Source organism: Lycorma delicatula, chromosome 9 (assembly GCF_047948215.1).
Source record: "Lycorma delicatula isolate Av1 chromosome 9, ASM4794821v1, whole genome shotgun sequence".
Taxonomy (NCBI): Eukaryota; Metazoa; Arthropoda; class Insecta; order Hemiptera; family Fulgoridae; genus Lycorma; species Lycorma delicatula.
In genome coordinates, this window is record NC_134463.1 from 66,293,322 (window position 1) to 66,316,603 (window position 23,282).

The 23,282-nt window shown below is 27.9% G+C and overlaps 1 protein-coding gene across 1 annotated transcript in view; it reads right to left on the minus strand.

Moving 5' to 3' along the window:
* The window catches only part of Polr2A (RNA polymerase II subunit RpII215), a 52,165-nt gene extending 32,420 nt beyond the window's left edge, over positions 1–19,745 (minus strand). Inside the window, exons 1-8 of the mRNA XM_075375209.1 lie at positions 19,605–19,745; positions 14,888–15,020; positions 13,474–13,610; positions 8,804–8,965; positions 5,543–5,836; positions 3,713–3,873; positions 1,691–1,912; positions 815–1,072 (exon numbers count right to left, since the gene is read on the minus strand). Of these exons, the coding sequence (XP_075231324.1) occupies positions 815–1,072; positions 1,691–1,912; positions 3,713–3,873; positions 5,543–5,836; positions 8,804–8,965; positions 13,474–13,610; positions 14,888–15,020; positions 19,605–19,682 (1,445 nt within the window). The 5' untranslated portion in view covers positions 19,683–19,745. The remainder of the gene's footprint in view (positions 1–814; positions 1,073–1,690; positions 1,913–3,712; positions 3,874–5,542; positions 5,837–8,803; positions 8,966–13,473; positions 13,611–14,887; positions 15,021–19,604) is intronic.
* Between the last annotated feature and the right edge of the window lie 3,537 nt (positions 19,746–23,282).

Here is a 23,282-nt window from a genome sequence, read left to right on the forward strand (position 1 = left end):
GAAACTCTATGATTAAAATTCAATCATTTCAAAATAATACAGCAAAAGAAAATTTTATTTTTAATACTAAATTAGATATGGTAACTTTTAAAAATTTGTCCATATTTTATAAGTGTTCTTAGTATATATTATTAGACATGTGGCAGTGTCTTCAGCTTTTGTTTAGATCACTAAGTGTCTCAGATCATGGGCATCCTGTACATTAAGCACTCACGTGTTTGTAAGCAATTTCTGGTCTATGAGTACAATACACAACCTGTTCATAATTAAAATTTTTTTTTCTAATTCTGGTGCACTACATAACTTACTCACAGTTCAGCTTTCCTACACTGATAAAGAGTCCCATAAAACAAAGAACATAAAACTTTACCCTACAAATACAATAATTTTTTTTAAATATTATTACGTTTAACATTCTCTAGAAACAGTTTCTGCTTGTCTAGCAATAAGCTTATAAAACATTGTTAATTTCCACATGAATGCAATCATAAATATATGGCAATAGATAATAAATAACTAGGTGTAACTGCTGTGTAGCATGCTAATGGCAAAACTATATACTAAATATGTTTTTATTTTTTGAACCCTAATTCTCTTCAATTTTTTTTTAATCATTATTGTGTTCAATTTCTCTACTTAACACCAGAATTGGATTATATATAACAAAACACATAATTATTTTGATACATTTATCAATTCTACTTCTATAATTAAAATATACGAATTGCTTAACATAATAAATAAATAAAATATTCGTAATCATAATATAGCATTAATAAATAAAAAACTATAACACTTGAGAGAATTCACATACCTTAAATTCATACGGAATGTAGACCAAGGTAATACTTTAACTCTATGGCCCATCATAGACATTTTGTGCAATGTAGGTTGTCGATTGAAAATTACAAGATCACCATCCCTAATGTGCCTTTCAACCTTATAACCAAACTGTAAATGTAAATCAGAAGGTCTAGGATGGAAACGTAAGTCAATTCGTTCACCATTATCTCTAATAATATATTTTGCACCAGGATACTGTGAATTACCACGACTTACTAACTCCTTCATACTGGAAAAAAATTTTAATAAATTAGTTATCAAATAATTTTAAAGAATAGAAGAAACTATATGTGGGGGAATAACACTAAATATAGCAAGTTATAGAGGGAAAAAATATATACATATTTGATAATACTTAAAAATATAACAATATTAATGAATTATTATAAAAACCTAAAATACACAGAAAAATGCAAGAAGAACCAGCAGTTGACTACCATACTGGTCTAAAATATTTCATTAGCCCATACCCCTAAATTTAGAATAGTAATAAGGGGGAAAATTGTAATTCATGCATTAAGAAAGTTACATTGTCAATCATTTCCAAAGTTTTGTTGTCAATTATTATGTAGAGTGTAATTAATGAAATTAATTTAATACATTAGTCAACAAGGTTTTATTATTAAAATTAGTTGTCATTTGGAAAATAAGTGGGGGGCATGTACTTTACCTGTGTAGAGCTAATGTAGCTGAAATAACTGACAACACAGCAATTCTAAACTATTCATAAATTAACATCTGTATATAAACAGTACTTTTTCTTTTTTTTGAAAATAAGTGCAACTTAAGATCAGATCAATACAATCATTTAGATTAAACTTAACATATATTAACAAGGAATACTTACAGATGTATATTAAATGGTGTAACTATTTCAGGGAATGTCATATTCTGTGCAATTGAACGTGGTACACCGACTTGATCAATACGTAAATTAGGATCTGGTGTGATTACAGTTCTTGCTGAGAAATCGACTCGTTTACCCATCAAATTACCTCGAATCCTACCTTCTTTACCTTTTAACCTTGCCTTAATAGCTTTTAATGGTTTACCAGATTTCTGCATAGCTCTATAAAACAGATAAAATAAAGCAAATTCAATACAGAAACAAATTGTACAATTTTAAAGAAAATTAATCAAAATCAAGTTAATTATGATAAATCTGAATTCTTGAATAGCATTTATGAAGAAGGGTCAAAAATGATCTATTTTTCATCCTACAAATTATTTAAACCAAGGTAGGGGTTCAACGTGTACATCATTTTTCTACAAAGTTACCTCCCTTGTCAATGCATTTGATCCAGCAGTCCACAAGCTTGTGTATTCCTTCTAAGAAGAAAGTTTTCAGTTGGTCGCCACTTTTGCACTGCTTCCTGCACGTCTTAAGTCTGTAGAAAATCAATGACCTCGCAAAACAATTTTGAGCGAACCAAACAGATAAAAGTCAGAGGGAGGAAGATCAGGCTATAGGGAAGGTGTTCCACTACCTAAAAAATTAAAACTTGTTGGTGTGGCAAATCATCTGCAAGCGGGCATTGTCATACAATGAACACTTTCTCCGATTATAGATTTAAGAATTTATTTGCAAATCCCCGACTTCTGCTTGTTTTCAAACTCACAACTTTCCTTTTGACTGTGATTTCCTTTTCTATGAAGTCTTCCACTATAGCCCCTTTTACATCCCCCAGAACGGTTAGCATAATCTTTCCCACTGATGGTTCAATTTTGAATTTTTTCTGTCAGAGATCATTTGTGTTTCCACTCCATTTTCTAGTTTATAGTGATGAATTCATATTTCATCACAAGCAACTATTCTGCTCAGAAATGTGTTACCTTCCTTGTTGAAGCAATCAAGTAGGTGTTGGCAGATGTCAACACATTTGAGCTGTGTTTTAAGTAAGCTGTCTTGATACCCACTGTGCACATCAATTTACAGAAGCTTATAGTGGATGATTTGATGGGCAGAACCATAACTTATGTTTAAAGACACTACCTCATTGATTGTAATTTGCCTATTCCGCAGAACAATATCTCGAACTGAATCTTGTCGTCCATGGTGAAGGTCGACAGTCGTCCTGTTTCCTCTTTGTGAGTCACTCATCCAGCCACTTTTAAACTTCTGAATCTAAGAAAAATAATTTTACATGATAAAACACTGTCTCCATTTTATGATAAAATTCAATGGTGAATTTCAGTCCCTTTCACACCATCCGATAACGAGAAATCAGATCACAGCTCATTGTTCCTCTTTGGTGCAAACTGCTAGCAGAGCAGATAATGTTTACACTGTAATAGCCAGAAGGCAACTGATGCAATCAAGATTAAATTTCACATACTTCATCTAAGTCGTACAAATTCTAAACAAGTATGCGCAGAAGGCAGTATGAAAACCTTGAATGTGTGTTATGGCGAAAGTGTATAAATTTTTGACTTGCCCTTGTATAATTAATACGTAAAAAAATACGTAAATAAATACGTAAAAAGTCAGGTACAGGCAAAATAAATGATATGAAAACAATACTAAAGCATCCTTCAACCTGACTTTAATGCCACTTCTAAGATATATCTTTAAACGTTTAAGGTGATTTAATAAAATACTTCCTCTCTTTCCTCATGGGAAAGAGATGCATGCACATACACACATTTTTAAATACTCACTCAAAAATTAAATGTATTTAATTTAAAAATACACTCAAAATTATAATAAATTGTACATAACCTAACCAAACAACAAATAATTTCAGGACCTAACAATTAAAACTTATTTGATAGAATAAATCTTGTAAGACCTCATTATTGTCCATTTAAAACTACATGAGCTATAATATAATATACTACATGAAATTATTATTAGATAAAATAAATATACCTTGGTAATCCTGGCATGTCATTATCAACAAGTGTTGCCACATGAAACTGTAACATTTTAATATTTTCTGCTATAACATGTGTGGCAGCACCAGCTTGTTCATTACGTATTAACTCATTGTTACACTTTATAATATCAGATAACTTATGAGTCAAATCATCCTACAAGATAAATGAATCATTATTACAATATCATGAAAATTACATATCTGAAAATAAATCCTGAAATTTATATTCATAATTAATAATAAACAGCTATTATATATATATATATATATATATATATATATATTTAAAAGTAATTCAATTTTTTAATATTAGTTTACTAAATTACTTTTTTCAGACATTTTAATCTAATCTTGCATACTTATAAAACAACAAAATGTTAGGAATAGCTTGTGTTGACATATAATAACTAAATTAAAAACTATTAACTAAAATAAATATATGCATTACACACAAATATCCAAATGAAATTATCAACTTCAATGAGGTAACATAAATAATAGCATATTATGTTAAAATTCATAAACAAATACTTTAACACAAATCAAATGGAGATGATAAATCTGACTTATGACATATCAACACAATTAAATATAAATAATACAATGAATGCAATAATATTTATATTGGAAATACTATTGCCATGATGTTTCAAAAAGATGTTCATGGACAATAAACTGTGGAAATAATCAATTCTTCAATACTGAGGAATATGTAATTAATAAAAGACACAACCGATATAAATAATAATTTAAAAATTAATATAGATAAAAAAGAAAAAAGATATAGTGGAGATATACTTCATTTATACATTAAAAAATTAACTGATTAATAAGCAGCACACATTTAATTTTAAATTATATAAGTTGGATCAAACAAAAAGATAGCAGCAATAAATTCATTCTGGAACTGTTATGATGACAAAGAATATTTTTTTAATATTACAAATGAAAAAATACAATTTTAACCTGACATCTGTTTATTTTAATTTAGCTGATCCAGTTGAAGACTATAAAATGTAACTGTAACAATCAAGCAAAATTTAACTGTAAGGCTGTTTTGATATATCCTTCCTGACTGTATGTTGATAATAAATATACTGTACATAAATGAATACTTATTAACTTAAATTAATAATGTTAAACATTTTCAAAAATGTTTAGTTAAAATAAGTAATGTAGTCTAATATTTAATTTGGTGCAAGTTTCCTGAACACATTATATACTTATATATGATAAAACATACATGCTTGTATACAACATATGTAAAAACTACTTTACAAAAATAAATACAATTCATTCTAAAAACAATTTTATATTCTACAAAATGACTAACTACATTGACTTCTTTCTTACACAACTATAAACGAATATAAATCTGTAAAAACGAATGTAAATCAGTACATCATTTATATTTATAACAGCAGAAAGAAAACGAACTCAAATCAACAAAAAATTCATCATAAATTGTGCATCTTATCGTAATTCAGTGTTGTGCTCCAATCTTATTTAAATATTAAAACTAAATATAACTCAATAATTTTTAATATTTTGAATTGTTTTTTAATCAATTTTATAAAAATTGTTCTAAGAGATCTTTTCAAAAATGCTTTGTGCAAAAAAGTAATTTAAAAATAATTATATTCAACTGCTAGGATGCAATTTGCTCAACAGATTTAATCTTCGAGATTATTTTATAATATTCATAGAAATTAAAAAAAAAAAAATTAGCACAGTTTTTCATAATTTTACTTATGATTATAGGTTATATTAACAATACTTTCCATAATGATTTACAATTATTAACTTGTAAAAAGAGAAATTACCTGATTCCTAGCAGAACCATGCATAACAACAGCTGGACGTACAGCTAAAGGTGGTACAGGTAATACAGTTACTATCATCCAATCTGGTCTAGCATATTTAGGATCCATACCCAATATAAAACACTCTTCATCTGTAATATGTTTTAATATTTCCCAAACTCGCTCAGCTGACAACAGAATTTTCTTTTCTTGAGAATCTTCATTGACATATTTCCATTCAGCAGTTACATCCAAACCTGCACGTCTTAAATTTGGCTGATATCTACCACAACCACCATGGCCAGCTTTCCTAGCCTATATAAATAAAAATAGCAAAAAACTAACAAATCAGCAAGAAAATGATTTTATCAGCGTTATCTAATGGTTTTTTTATTAAAAAAGGACATACTAGGCTAGGTCAGTCATGGGAGGAAAATATGAACCGATTTTAGATTTTTTTTTTATTATTACGATGAGCAGTGGAAAAATAACCTGAATGCAAGAATTGAGAGAATAGGAAAGGGAATAAGTAAAACTGGACAGGTTAGTCGAAGTATTTAAAGAAAATTAATTTTGCTTTAGACAATAAGACATTTATGTGAAAAACATACACAGAGGTTTACTGCTACAGTTTTTAAAATGAAAGTGCTACATTGGTTGTCTTACTAACAGTATGGACTGAAAAGATCAAAATATCCTTTATGCATCTTGTGTAAAGAAAAAGGAATTTTTCACTTCCTAGGTAGGTGTTATATTTATGATGAAAGTAGTGATAAATATATTAAATTTTTATTTATTCAATATAAACATTCAAAAATCTAGAAATGTTCCTAAAATAGCTTTGGTGTATTAAAGTAAACCTCATAATGTCCAAACCAGGATGTTTAGAACCTTAATTTTATTACACTATCAAAAAAATTATAATTTTGTAAAGTTGATAATTAGTTTTATTAAAATTCTAAGTTTATACAAAATAATATGTACAGTTTTATAGAAATTATGTAATTATAATTTGACAAAAGTTCATGAAATTATTTTAAAGATTTTTCTGTAAATTTATTTCTGCATGTTATCTGAAAAGTAAACATTAATTATAAAATAAAAAATCGACCAATAAATAATATTAATGAGGAAGTTTTAATTTATAGTTAAATTAAAACAGTAATTAAATGTAGCAATCTTACATAATCAAAAGGGGAATTGCATTTGCTTAGATGGTGGAGACTATTAAAAAAAAAAAAAAACATTGTTTACAAAATATATGAACTGTTATGTTTGGGCTGTGTTGAAGTATCGATAGCTACTAGTGAACCTCATCTAAATAAGTAGTTAATTGTTCAAAATAAAATAATTCTTCTAAATATAAGCCTACCACAACATTCAGTGCTGTAAAAATTTTCTTTTTCTTTTTTTCAATTCTGCTGTCATAAAATCATAATGATTTCTTACCTAATTACATACACAGTAATGAACATTTTTTTTTTTTACCTTGAATTCATTATTATTTTCGATTACCTTTCTCAGAATAGTTTGGTTCTTAGTTCCATTCTTCCTTTTTTGGTAATTAAAATTTCAAAATTTATCAAATCTTTATTTTTCACTCACTTTTAAATATATAAACTAATATAATCATAACTTTTCTAAAAATACTCAGTGATATGTCACATTTCTATAGCACCTAACTGCGGACAGATTTGATTAACATTATCAGTCATAGGACCCTAAATGCACCTATCAGAAGAATACAAAGAAACCTTTTTCCCAACCCGAATAACAATTATTATAATTTAAATATTTTCTTTAAACATAATCAGAAATGCTGAGTTTCATGTTAATAACGGTACTGTAATTGTATTCACTATTAAAATATTAGAAACTGTTGCTCTTAGCACAAAAAAATTGTTAACAAAGTTGACATAGACTAATGGCGTTATTACTAAGCTAATCATATAGAAAAAAATGTAACTAGTAATCTCAAATCAGCATCTATTCTTAAAAACAAGCCTTAAGAGTAATTATAATACAGGACATCTGTTGTAAATAATATACCACACATAATATGTAGCATATATAATTTCTGTTTTCGAAGATAATGTTCTAAAAATCATTAATTAAATCTTTCTACTTACTTTTCTTGCTCTTCACAAATAAAATAAACTGAAGAGCTTAAAGTAAAATTAACTGCATATGAAATAATTGATTTTACTTTTATTTGCTTTATTAAAAAAAAAAAAGTATAAATACTATTTGAAGCAGATTCTATAACACTGAATGCTGATTACAACAATCAACATTATATAACTATGATTCTATGTAAAATATTTTTCAGCATTTACTTGAATTTAAATTCTACTTTAATTTCAATCGAAGATATTCAGATTCAATTATGACAAGAATTTTTTCATATCAGTAACAAATATTTGTGTATATTTTAACTAAATTACCAAAAAGAAAATAATAATTTGAATTTAAAAATCTACCTTGCAACCTTTTAATTAGTGATTCTAAAAACTTCTTTTATTTTATGTACCTTTCAGAACATCAAAATTGTTCTTCTTTCAAATTTACGTTACAGTTGAAAATTCTGATTTTGAAAATTAAATTTTTTTTTAATCTTAAATGACAATCTATTTCTGTGTGGAACATTAAAAAAAATAATTATAATTTAGTTCACAATTCATTAGAAATGGTAATGACCAGAAAAACAGTCATTTTTCCAGTCAGTTAAGAAACAAATAATCCACATCTATATGTATTGTGAACTGCATCTACAAAACAGTGTAAAATCAGAGACGTTTGAAACTATTTACATAAAGATCTATATTGAAAGTTTTCTATACTGGGAACAACCACTGAAGAAGTGTACTAACAAACGAAGAAAATACAACACTCTGCATATTAACTATACAAATCCTGGTAGAAATTTTCAATTTTGATTCAATCTGTCGAAATTCAATCTCATAGACAAACCAATAACACTGATCCAAGAAATCAATTTGACTCCTAGATGAAATAATTAGATAGCAACTTAAAATCATTTACTGCTCGAAAAAACTGCATCAAAATCAGTCTTGTCAGTGTCTCTAAGTGGAATGTACAATAGGAATCCCATTCATCAGGGCAAATAATATAACCCAACAATTAATAATACATACATAAACTAATAGCGAGTTAAATTTATTCAACTACTGATCCTATTATTAAACATGATTAATCAATAAATATTTTTAAACATAAAAGTATATTTGATTTTTAAATATTATTATAACATGAAAATATTACCGGCTGCTGAGCATTTTGATCTTCAGTATTGTCTTTATTCAAGTCCATTTCATCTCCACCTTCACAAATATTTTTGCCTTTGCATAAATCATATACAAATGTTAAACGTCTACGTGGTTGTCCTTTAGTCTTCATAACAATTTCTTTTATCTTTGGATGACTCTGAAATAAAATATCAAGATTAATTATTTATCTTATAAAAAATGGTTGCTATAATATACCCACCCAATTAACCCACTTCCACTAAACATAAGAAAACATTTTTATCTATATCTTTATCAAATTTATTATTTTGTTTGACTAAAATTCTTACAATACACCTATGATCTATCAACAGAAAGTAGGCATGCTTTTCCTAATTAACAAATATGAATAGTTATACTCCTAACTGTAATACAAAAATTCTGTGAATTTTTAACAAATGATTAAGCAAAGATAAGAGTAAATGATAATAGAATGCAACAATATGTACTCAGGAAGGGAAGAGAAACATGCGATATAATTGGGCTAAAAATAACTGATCGTAAGAAGGTTAACTAAAACAATAAGAGTGTTTTATAAACAATAAAAAAAAGTATAACAGCAGATTAGAAAAATTCATGAAACACATTTCAGAAAATGTTATAAAATAAAAGATACACAAAATAGTTATACGGCGAAAAAAGAGGAATAAGGTAAAGGTTCTAATATTCCCAAGCATTTTTTGTTATAACTTAAACATATATGATATCAACATTTGATGTTATCAACATATATGTTGAAAATATAGTCAAAAATGCTTTACAAGGAAATAAAAGGGTTAATATAGGCAAAAGGAAAATAAAGTTTTAAATAGTTATTAAAATTAAACATGAATTTAATTCACAGGTAGTGAATTTTTTAATTTTTTAAATTTAAAAGCACCTTTAATTTTTTAATCATGGCACAATTGGTATATAATATTATTTATGTATAAATAAAACAAATCAAAATTCAACCTTACCAACAATTTGTCTGTGCTTTTTTCAAGTACTTTTGGTCATTCAACCACATCAAGAAAAATTCTATTTCCATTTAAAAATATTAAAATCAAAATTTAATTTAAATTAAATTATTTAACATAATTGGATTAATAAGTTATAAAAATATTAAAATCTTAACAACTGGTTGTCATAGTGTAAAAATACTTATGTTCGTTATGCAGGAAAGTTGCAGTTGTTATGAATGTTAATGGTTAGACTGAAAAACAGGTTAGGTATCTTGATAATTATTTGTTTGAATAAAATATCATCCTCGAATTTAGTTTGTTAGTTGATTAATTTATTGTTATAATAATACAAATATTAAGTATTTCAAGGATGCTGGTTTTATAAAAATCATTAGAAATATCTAATATTTTAACAAAATTATCAGGATTATAATTGTTTACTCTGTAATATATGTTTAGTGTAATTTGATTTATCTAAGTGGTCTTTCTTTATGATATTAATATCTTCTTTGGGTCTATTTTAAAAAGAACGATTGGTCATACCTATATATTCTAAATGACAATCCTCGCATTTTAAGTTATATAATCCTTGTCTATCTAAGTTATTTATATTTTGGAGTATGCTATTTTAGTATGGCTAATTGTTTATAAAATTTATTAATTTGTTGTTAGTAGCGCATGTTGTTTTTAGATTATAGGTTTTATATATTTTATCAAAATATTTATAAAATGGATTGAATTCTATTTTAAGATTTTTCTAAATCATTATGAAATAGTTTTATGTTTTCTTTTATGTATATTTTATTTTTAATTTTAAAGTATAACTTATTGATTAGTTCTTCATCGTAACCATTCAATATTGCTATATTCTTTATAATGTTTATTTTGGTATTTCACTTTTATGTTTATTTTGTTTTTTTTCTGCATTTTTTTTTTTTTTTTGGGTTCAAGATAATTAACAGCTCTCTCTGTAAATTCTCTCTCAGTTAAAAGCTGCCATTTTTTGTTCCATGGATGAGATGAATTAGCGTGTATTATAGTATTATGTTGTGATGGATTTCTATATATGTTTATTTCTAAATTATTAAAATTCTTTTCAATGGCCATATCTAAAAATTAATACTATTATTATTAATTTCATGATTTATTATGAAATTGATGTCAAGATTAAGCATGTTAATTTTATTAATAATTATATTTGTGTCATTATCTGTATCCTGATCAAAAATAATTAAAATATCATCTACAGATCTTTTGTGTGAAAGTATTTGGTGGTTTTTAAAAGTGTTAGATAAAAATGAATATTCAAATTCATTCATGTAAATATCTGCATGATGGCTGATATCTGATCATCTTATGGGTTCACCCCTCTCAATTTAATATATACTTTTTTATTATATGCAACTTTTGAAGGATACAGTATTTTAACTTTACTGTGAACTTATAACGATATCATTCTCTTTATTACAGATATATCTGCAAACATTCTTAATGGTTTTTTATCTACCTACTGCAATTAAAAACTTTACAATTTGTTTTCAAAACCATAAAAATTATAAAGGTTTGGTTTTTTTAATTACCTTAGGTTATATTTATATTTACTATTTAAACTACTTAATTTTTTTATTACAAGCCCACCGGGCTCAGTCTAGTGGTAAACTCAGTCACAAATCCCTTGTTTAAGGGATCATAACCAGTAGTAAAAAAAAATTGTTTTCTGGAATTTCCTCTCAGTTTATTTTTTTGAGTCACTTGATATAAGATTCATAACTCCACGATTTATTAAAAAAATTGTATTACAGCTGTTTTGCAAACAACCACGCTCAGAATTACCAATAAAACTGGCAAATTTATCAGTAAAAACTGTTCTTACTTGCACAAAACTTCTCTCCCAATGTCTCCTCTACTAAAAGTTAGTTGCTTCTATATGGATGTAAATAGTAAACAGTGAATACCACAACAATGCTTTGGTGGTTGGGGTTCAATTAACCACATATCTAAGGAATGGTCAGCCTGAGTCTGTAGAAGACTAAACCTCATTTACATGTCATACATATCATCTTCATCTCACTGGGCCATGGGGAAAATTGCTTATTGTTCAATAGTTGAATAGATTGCAATGTATACTTAGGAAAAATAATAATCTTTATTAATACTACTTTAAAACTGGTGATTTTTTTATTAATATGTATATAATTTACTAAGTACCTATAAAGCTCTTTAATACAGTATATCTGCTTCATTGTATCATTTGAATTGTGGAGGGGATCAGAGTTTTGCCTGGGTTTGCCCTGCTGTTTTGTCTTAGTATTTCTTTGTTTTATGTTTTTGTGATTTGTTTTCATTTTTGTTTTATGTTTTGTTCTACGTTTTATTTCTGTTTTGTTTTTTGTTGTGTGTTGCACTCTCCTTATATACTCTTGGGTATTGTAAGGCAGTTCCTTTAAATACTATCAAATCAGCCTTGTTAAAGACTTGATGAGATATAATCTGTTTGGTTTTTATGAGTTCTTAAGGTAGTAGAGCTGAAGGGAATGTTATATGTGGCATTTGCATTGGTGGGATTCTGGCTGAGGTAAGATAAGGCTGCGAGATGCATTTTACTAAGGATTTAAAGATGACCTCCAGTAAAGCCCATCCAACCTGTACGGAATTGTAACCATCAAATGGCAGGTGTTTTCCCCTATGGGATCAGGATGTCCTGTTGCAAACAGCAGTTATACACATCCTCTTGCAGTACGGCTATGAACTGTTGAATAATCTCTTGTAGACAACAACATACTCAAGTTATTTTTAAAAAACAAGGGTCCTATTAATTGTTGCCTTGAAACTGCACATCATACGCCTGATTCAATAGTTCTGACTATTAGCATACCCACCAAGGTGAAACCACGTTTCATCTGTAAATACTTGATCTAAAATGCCAATGCTGCCTCTTATGAAGTTCTTGAACCATTGACATTAGTGAACCCTATTAGTATAGTCAGTATTAGTTAGCTCATGGAAAACCTGCATTGGATATAACATTTCAGCATTTTCCTCACTGCAGTGTGGGCTGAATCTAGTGAAATATGCTTTTCTTGGCTTAGTCTCTGCAAAGATTTATGAGAAGATTTTGTAACTGTGGTTTTAATATCCCGTAAAAACTGACCTGTATCGGGCACATTTCTGCTTCACAAAATTCTTTACATTTTTCACTGGTGTTTCCTTTTCAAATTACTCCCTGAACTTTTGCTGACGCACAACACAAGGTATCATCTCTAAATAAGTTTCCATCATAAATACACATTCTTCAATAGTCAACCACATTTTAATTTTAAAAAAACAACAAACGATTATGCAATCTTGCTTAAAAGCCAATGCCTGAATGGTCGACACAAACTGGCAATACTCAAATGTGCAGGCAATAAATAGTCCTCTCCACTCCAGCTCCAGTCATACCGACATGTTCCACACTCACACCAATATAATTACAGCAATAATTCACACCAATATATGCATTTTAACAAAAATATGCATTTACTATAAACTACTGAGTAATGGGGGCCTCTTTTAAGCTGAACACCCTGTACTACTACTATTACCTGTACAAGTATTATTACCATTATTATTACTACTAATACTAAAGAAGGTAAAACTAAGTCACACACAATATCATCACTATAACTTAATCATAGTCAGACACTTAATTATAAATACTCACAGGACTGACAAGCAGTTTTGAACAGTAGAAACATACACACCTAAGTATTTTAATAGTTTTAGTAACAAAACCAACATGAAAGACCGGTTTAGCAAGATCTATATGACCAAAATGACCAGTACATTCTGACATATTTCCTGAAAAAGAGACAAAATAAATTGTTTCATATGACTTTAACTAATTGTACAAAATTCAAAAAAAAAAAAATTCATGCACATTAGTACTATTCATAGCTTGCAAATTTAAATGTTTTTCCTTAGATAACAGGTTTTTTAAAATACAATTATTGCTCATTTAAGGCTCCCAATATCTACCTAAAATAGTTCATTTAAAAAGTAAAAACTACCTAAATATAAAATTAAAACTTTGAACCATTTAGAGCAAGGAAATCATTATTTTGAATACAAACATTTATTAGTCTTAAGAATTTTTCAGTTCCAATAACTTTTATCTGCCTTGGGTTCATCTACCATTTAAACACAAATTAAAAACAGTCCTATAAGAAAAAGATATAAAAGATAATTACACAATTAATGTTAATTTTTTTTTAATTTATATGCACACCCAAATCTATTACCATGTAATAAACAATAAATACTCATAATACTATAATAAAAAAGCTTCCCTTCCCTAAGTTATTTATTTTTTCTCCAATACAACAATTCAAGGAAAAAGATTAAAAGAAAACCATGATAATAATTTTATCATAAAATGTGTACTATTTCAATTATTTTTGTTATTCTATTTATAATTTGATTGAACTGCATTGAATTTTATATCCTGTACAAATACAGCTTATATTTAATTAAGTAGTTTACTTAGTTTAATTAGGTAGTTACCTTCTTAAGATGGAAAAGATAAACAGTAAATATTTCTGAAAAATTTAACTTTTAAAAAAAAATTAATCATAGAACCAAAAAAATTAAATCATATGGATAAGGCATATTAAATATAAATATTATTTTACCACATAATACAGACTTTATAGTATATGTTTCGCATACTATTCTCTCCTCCCTCCCGTTTTATTTTATTAATGTTACTTCTCTTTTTTAATGTAAAGACAACACAAAAAAAAAGTATTTATCAGTATAATTTAATGTTTTCAACTGTACTTAAATTACTAATTACAACATTGAAAAATAAATATTTTTTTATGAAGAGTTAAAATGGAAAAAAATTGGTTTTTATTTGATTACACATGAAGTATTTATAAATGAAAAAATTTATTATTTTACTAATTAACTAGCATATCCACATCATCATTTTGAATTACCGAGTAACAAAAAAATTCTTAAACAGAATAAAACACATAAAATATCCTATTATTTTTTACACGCATAAGTTGCAGAACATATTTTTTTTAAATGTTTTTAAAAGAATATAATTTTACTCAAATGTAAAAGTAACATACCAGCACATGTCTGACAACGTGATAGCCTATCAACAACCCCTTGACGAGGATCCATAAGACCTCCAATTTTAGGACGGCCAGCTTCCATAGTTTCTGGAAATCGAATGCCACCTTCCGTAACCGACATACGACGCTAAACAGAAAAAATAAATTATACAGTATGAAACTCAAATTTATCTTAGATTATAAACAGAATGCGAATTGTACATAAAAAATATACAATTTCTACATAAATGTTTCACATCTCTACACATACAAAAATATGAAAAGTTAAATTGATCTTCGATAGTCAATACTAACGTTAATCATAATCATATAAATAGTTTTGATTCAAAAACTGAATTATTTATGGAATGGAAATCATAGCTTAATTTCGAAGAAACTGAGAAATGAAATCAAGTTAGAAATAAAACATTATCATAAACAAACAAATCATATTATCATTTTAATACAAACCATTTATATGAAAAAGTTTTATTTCCAAAAATAAGTTTGTTTTGTAAGACAAAAGTAACAAACATCAAACCATTTGGTTATCTCACACCATACATAACAGCAACAATTGTCATAGAGCTTCTTTTGGCTTTCATCACCTGAACTATTCACATTACAGCTTACATAAGAAACATGAGGAGCCTAATTTTTAAAAGAACAAAATAAAATATTTTGTTATTCAATGAAAGCAAGAGATCTATATTTCCTTTTAACAGTTCACTACCATATTTATGATATAAAACCACTGTTATTAATAAGAAACAAATTAAGGAAGATATGAAATAATGCAACCAAATAAGTACTTATTAAATAATTTCCTTTTGTAAAAATTATATTTCCATATTTAAATTATATACTGTGAAAAACTGAAACTCATGGCATGTAAATACAATGTATGCATGTGTCTGAAGAACATCTGTAATAAAAACTGTGTTAAGTTGAGAATAAACAAAAAAAAAATTCTTGGATCTTTTCCACTATAGGATTGCACAACTTAAAACTTTACTATGTAGAAGTCAGAAATTAAAAAACAACTCAACTATAAGCGGTAATTACTAGATTTATTATTTAAATAATTAAAACATTACTGTTAATTAGTTGAGGTTAGTGAACGAAGCAAGCATAGGTTATGTTTGGCTGGATTATGTTGATTCTGTATTCTGATGAATTTGTACATATATCAACATAACCTTTTTTTTAACCTCCAGAACCACCGTTAGGTATTACAAACATAACCATTAGGTTAACATAACCTATGTTCACTTTTTTTAACTAACCTCATCTAATTTACGTTAAATATAAAACTTATTAATAACAAAAGTGATAATTGAACTAAATACACAACTTGTTTATTTCATTATTAGAAAAAGTTTAAGCCGTGCAATTATAGTGACAAAGTTCCAAATTCTCTAAGAAAATTTTATTATTTTCAATTTAAAAATAGTCAAACATGAATAATTCTAAAATTGGGAAATTTCATCAAAAAGTAGATTAAATATCTACTAATAATCTTATAATAATAATTGTTAGTTAAAATAGTATAAAATTATAGAAATTTGCTTAATTCAAGTAACCTACTGGATTACATATTATGCACTTCACTAATTTCATTTTATTGAAAATTTCATGTTTCTCTTGTCTGATAATATCTAAATCATCAAATTTATAAATCACCAAATGATATTCAGTTGAAACTACAGATAAATTTATTTGGTATATAATAATGCACTATACTCCTTGAGTCAGGAACAGGATGATATCCTCGTTCATGGCTAAAAAAAAAAACTGCCCCAGCATTTGACTGAATGGATTAAGGGAATCATGGTAAAACCTTGGTCATACCACTATCATAACTACACAATCAATAATTTATAAAAATAGTTGTGAGAAAGTCCATAAATATTATGTCTTTTTTCAGTTGTTTATTTTAAATATAAATTCATGAAATAATGTAAAAAGGCAATTATATAACAAATGAATGAAAATACAACAATCAACTAAAAATAATTTTAAAAAATATATATATATATATACAAATAAGTATTATTTATTGGTATGTACGTACCACTTTACTGGTACTTGTGTGAGCATGCATGCATGCATGCGCGCGCGTGTGTGTGGGTGTACATGTTGAATGTACTACAGGAAATTGGGGCATTTTTTTATTAATTCCTTAATCAGTATTATTTAAAATTCATCATAAGTAATAAACTGTTAGTGAATCATTGTATTATGTACTATCTAATGCAAGGGAAATCTTAATTTTTAATCAGAAATTTTACACATTGATTAAATCAATTTCCCATCCTCATGTAACCAGATATAAAAAAAGAATTTAATTTCAAAATGACTTTGCATTCTTATCAAATGATAAAATTTTAACCATCTGTTTATAGTAAGAAGTAGGTATGGTATGATTTAACCAACTGTAAGAAGCAGGCCCTCTAATACCTAGCTACTAAGTTTTTTCATCAATAAAATAAGTTAAATTAAATCAAGTGCTTTACTGAAATTGCAAAAAAAAAATGGAAATGGAATCTCATTCTATCAATGCATTTAAAATATTTTCTAAAAACTCAGAAACGACATTTAAGGAAGCAGTTATTCTTAAGACCATGCGGAAAGTTTGTCAATATATGCTTTTGAAGAATGTTACAAACTTATTTTTGAAATTATTTACAAAATACAAATAAAACAAAAATTGGCTGATAATTGTTTAATTAAGTACCTTTTTCTTGAGGCTAATAAATCACATGTCAAGGCAGCAAGGAAATACTTCAATGTTGAATGATTCATTAAATAGATTTGTAATAGGGACAATAATAGAATCAACTCTTAATATCAGTTTTAAAATACTGGCAGGAATTTCATCAATACCCAGAGAATGTTACTTTTTATATAGTTAAAATTTTAGTTTTGACTACCTAGATATCAATGGAAAATAGAAATACAGATTTGATTCATAAACAAAATCATACAAGATGAATCGTTTTGTTTGAAATTGATCAATATTTTTATTTTTTAAATACCAGAAAGTAATTTATTTAGATTCCTCTACTATTTGAACATTATATAGAAATGGTATCTAACCAGTTTCATTTCAAATCTTTTTTTTCTTGTTTAGCCTCCCAAGAATCACCGTAAGGTATTACTTCACAGGATGAATGAGGATATGTATGAGTGTGAGTGTAGTCTTGCACAGTCTCAGGTCAACCATTTCCCATATCTGAGATGTATGGTTAATTGATACCCAACCACCAAAGAACACCGGTATCCACAATCTAGTATTCAAATCCATATAAAAGTAACTGCCATTACTAGGATTTGAATGTTGGAACTCTCGATTTTGAAATCAGCTGATTTGTGAAAACACATTCCCCACTCGACCAACCCAGTAGGGTTTATTTCCAAATCTGCTTTCACATTTGTTAACTTCCCATACAGTTATATAGATTTACTGGATGAATAAGATATTAGATTATAATAATATAATATTTAAGAATTATGAATAATTTCAGCAGAAACATGTTTGAAAAAAACAATTCCGGAAATTATAAGTAAAATTACATTTAGTAATCCATGATTTTTTTATTAAACCATTTCTTAGCTTTCAAGGAGCGGACTAAAAGGAAGGCAATTTGAAAATCATAGTTTTTCATCAAAACCGATTTTGTTATTACTTTAATGTGTTTCTGACAATACGTTCCAAAAATCTAATTCAATTATTCTATTAAAAAAATTAAAGTAATCATTATCTTTTCCAATGTTTTCATTAATAAATGATGCTATTGCAATTTGACAGTTGTAATCTGAAAAGCTATAAAAGGGCTATGTACACAAGCTATAAATGGGTTGGAAATGATCTTTAAACATATCTGTAAAAATATTGTCAATACAGGTGGCAGAGAACAAATATGTTATTTAGGTAGAGTACTGACCTGTTTATATTTGGTTTTAACACAATTTCTTACTTTGTTAACAGGTGCCATAAACGTTATTAAAGGGAAAAAATAAAACAACCATACACTGTAATTTACTATACTGTATTTTGCAATACAAAAATATAAGACTTAACAACGTAGTAACATAGCAAGGTTAGGATCTACTTTAACTACAAAAATTTGAGAGTAACAAAGCAAATATTCCGACAAAAATTAATCCCTAAACAAAAAAAACAAATTGAATTAAAAATAAATACATCATAATAAATAATAATACGACTTTCTATGAAGAAAAAAAATCGCATTTTGCCAGTGCTAATACAAAAAACATTTTCCTTAACAAGGCTAATGACCTTGTTTACTTTTAATTAATTCACTACCTATACCAAATCATAGATAAACAATCAGAAACTAGGGAACACGATAAACGTAAACAATTCCAATTCTTATACAATGAGAATTATTATACTAATGAAATGTTGCATACCACATCGTAGCCTAACATTACCCATATTTATGCGATTACTCCAATAGAATTGAAGAAAATACTAGAGTTTAAGTTCAGAAATTATAATATTTTTTGTTAATAATCATCTTGTAATCTGAATTAGTTACTTCAGAAAATTTTTAATTACAGTAACTATTACACCACCCATAAAAAGATATCGCCTAGTACCTGCGACTAGCAATGGCCGAGGTCATGGTAAAAGAAGTCTACATAAACTTTAGAAAAAACAATAACATAATAATAGGAAACAATAAAAAGTAAAAACGTTACTTACGATTTCATCGGGCGATAAAATTCCAAATTGCACTCGCTTCACCGTGCGAACCGGTGCTTTGGAATCGGACATCGCCATTTTCACTTACAACACACCATACGTCAGTAACAAATTCACGCAACTGACTCTGCTGTGAAATAGCGAAGTGGAGCATCCACTGACATAGCGCATGCGCGACCATAATCCTTTCATACTTTATTGGTTGAAATGTTATACGTAATCGAATATTGCTAATAGTGAGATCTTCGCGCCTTCATTAATAAATAATATTGTGTACAGCTGTAAAATTTAATTTACTTGTAATGTTGTAAACGACATTATGTAAATCTGGACATTTTTAGTAGACACTCAACGAAAAAGAGTTCTAGAATTTCGACAAAGAAAATAATATACAATTAAAAAATAATTTTAAATTTGCTCTTGCTATAGTCTTATTAAGCAAATTAATAATTCTTTTTTGACCTACTGTTATCGACTGCTTTTATCATTACCCACTGTCAAAAATTAAACCAGGTTAAATATTTGGGAGGGTTCTCTATTAATTTGCTTAATAACATTAATAAAAATAATAAATTTCGTTTCCATTTCATTCGGCCATATTTCATACTTAATCTTACTCGGGTTGTTCTTTAAGATCGAGCATTTCCTTTTAGCCACCGTTCTTTCATTGATGCATTATGTTCCATTTCCTTATGTCGGCTTCGTTTTGAGTACAAAATTTCAAATCCTAGTAAAGGTGGAAGTTTCAAATTCTAGAAAAAGCTAGAATAGTAAGCCAGCTTACTTTTATACAGATATGAGTGTTTGGGTTTCAATTAACCACACATCTCAGGAGTGGTCGACCTGAGACTGTACAAAACTACACTTCAGTAATACCTTACGGTATTAGAAGGTAAACAAAAAAAAAGAGAACATTAGAAACACTGAATGATGTTCTTGGTCCTGTTTTAGCAAAAGAACTATTGATGATGTTTGGCATAATTCTATTTCATCATCCTTAGCTTAGGTTAACTGAGTAACCTGACTAACATTTTTATCTTTAAAAAATCTTTCTTTTCCATGTTTCTTTAATCTTTACCTTCCTGTGCAGAAGATTGAAACTTTATGTTGATACTGTAGGTTAGACACCTTCCTAAGGTCTAGGAACAGTGGGTGTCTTCCCCTACAGAGGTCAGGATACTGTGTAGGTTTTGATGCCTATGGGAATTTTTTATGAAAACATTTTTTGTTGAATCGTATTTTTCCTCTAAATATTTGGTCTTTGGGTGCCAAACCCAGAAACCAGGTCTTAGCTAAGAAAGTAAGTGTTTTATTTGGCTTTTTAATTTCTTTGCTCATTTGTATTTTTTCTTGAATTTTGTCAATGATACTTTTATTATCTCATCTTTAAACAACTTCTTACATCTGGTAGCAATGAAATTGAACATTCAATAATGTTTGAATCATTTGCTTGATACTATTATCAACAATCTGTGGGGATGAAATAAACACTGCACCTTAAGCAAAAAATGTCTCACCTGTTGTCTTGGCAGAAACATTATTTTCAGCTTAGAAATATTTTATCATCTGCCAACTTTTGGTCTCTTGAATCACAATCTGTTATAAGAACAGGGAAATTTCTAGTCTTTGTAAAATGATGTTACCACAATAACACATGCAGGTGTTCTGACCCGAATTCTAACACCTCATGAGTAGATTACTTCTTGTATATAACACGCAACTAGATGACCAAAACATTGACACTTAAAGCAGACACTTTGACAGTGATAGAAAATGTTCATGTATTGAAGTGATATATATCAGCTCATATCTTCTCAAGCAGCATAGGCTTGTTGAAAGTCAATACATAAGAGAAAGAGGGTAATGTCACATGGTTGACATTTAATTATTACCAGATTTGCAAATTCTTTGATGATTTCTTTCTTATTCAGTGTAATTGAGGTGCTAGTGACATACCACTAAACCCTTAGAGTAGTTCAAAGAGCCATTTTGATTCAACAATGAAATCCAAAAATCTTTTTTGGATTAACATCACGGGCATATTTAATTCAACACTCTTCCTCTTTTTCACACTGATGGTGCCAAAAAGGAAAATTTTCAAGAGAAAATGAGGGTGTTTGCTCTCAAAGTTGTTCAACGTAGCCATATGATGTGAATAAGAAATACATAAATCCACAGAAGTGTACAAAGAACCTTTTTTCTCTGGTGGTTTCCCAATCACCATGGAGCCACACATTTTGGAGCCTTTATTCTGACATCAGGGCTACCAGAGAGAAATGAACGCAATTTGCCCTGAAGTAAAACTATTCCTCAAAATTTAACTTCCTTCATCCATCCTGCATAGCAGAATTTTAATTCATGAACTAGCCGATAGACTCTTATTGGCTTGTCACCAGTCTCCTGTTTGGCTGAAGCAGGAGCCAAAGCATTTTAGAGGTACATCTAACTGTGGGTTCCAAACCATTGAGTCAGATTTCCCTCAAATGCCAGGATGTCTGTTTTCAATGTCAATGCACACAACAAACACAAAGGAGAAAATCTGGAGGTTTATCTCTATTAAAATCATATATTATTCTCATTGACTATTCTGCATATGGTAGAATAGACTACCAACCAGATTTCTGTTAGACGATTTGGAGTTGAACACTACCTAAACTACAAATCCATTGTTCCCCAAATATAGATGGAATTGATACAGACATGAAGGTAGATTTACATCAGGAGACCAAAATTCTTATTAGATTTTTTAAATGATATTGGTCATCTCCACGCTGAAAATACTTAAGTAAAGTATTATTTAATAGTTATATTGTACTTTAATAATAGTTATATTTTTCAGTGCTGATATTAAGTAATCTTTTTCTTTTTTCATAATTTTATAATTGTTATTTACACACGTTTAGGATACCTTAAAAGAAAATGGAAATCATCATTATTTGCATTTCTTCAATTTGCAGTATAGATTAATCAATAAATTGATTTTTATTTCCTTTTTTAAATAATCTTTTTTTGACTAATCCAGTACCAATAAATTAGAGCAAGGTAAATCTGAAATTAATTTGTCAATACAAACTGATTTATAATGATAAATGGATTTTGAAAGTAATATTTTCTAAGGTATAATGACCTCTATTTTTCTTCACTTTCAGGAGAAATTGGTAGCATATTCTTTGTTAATATTTTGGAAGTAAACTAGTCTTGCAATCAGAATTTCCAGATGGGATAACTTAAGAGACCATCAAAAGAACATAATGGAGAAAGTATTTATGTAAAAATAGGTGAAAGCTTGAAAATAACTTCATGAATATATTTGTATATAATATTTATTGATATTGATTAAGCTGTAAATGGGTTGATGTTTCTTATAATCTAATCTGAAAGGACAGATTAAGCTAATAATTTTCTTATTCAACATGATTCATGATATCCAAGGCTTACTGAATTCAACCAATGACTAGTGTATCTAACTAGATAATTCATTTTTTATTTTTTATGATTTCAAACTGCTTGATAGACTTATAAATTTTAATACCTCAATCTAGATTTATCAAACAATTTTGTTTTTGATTCTAAAGACGTTTCAAGAACAAGTTACTATTATAAGTTGTAAATATATCCAATTCATTCTGTTAGAATAAGCTTGTTAAGGTAAAATTATAAAACTCCCATTATTATTCA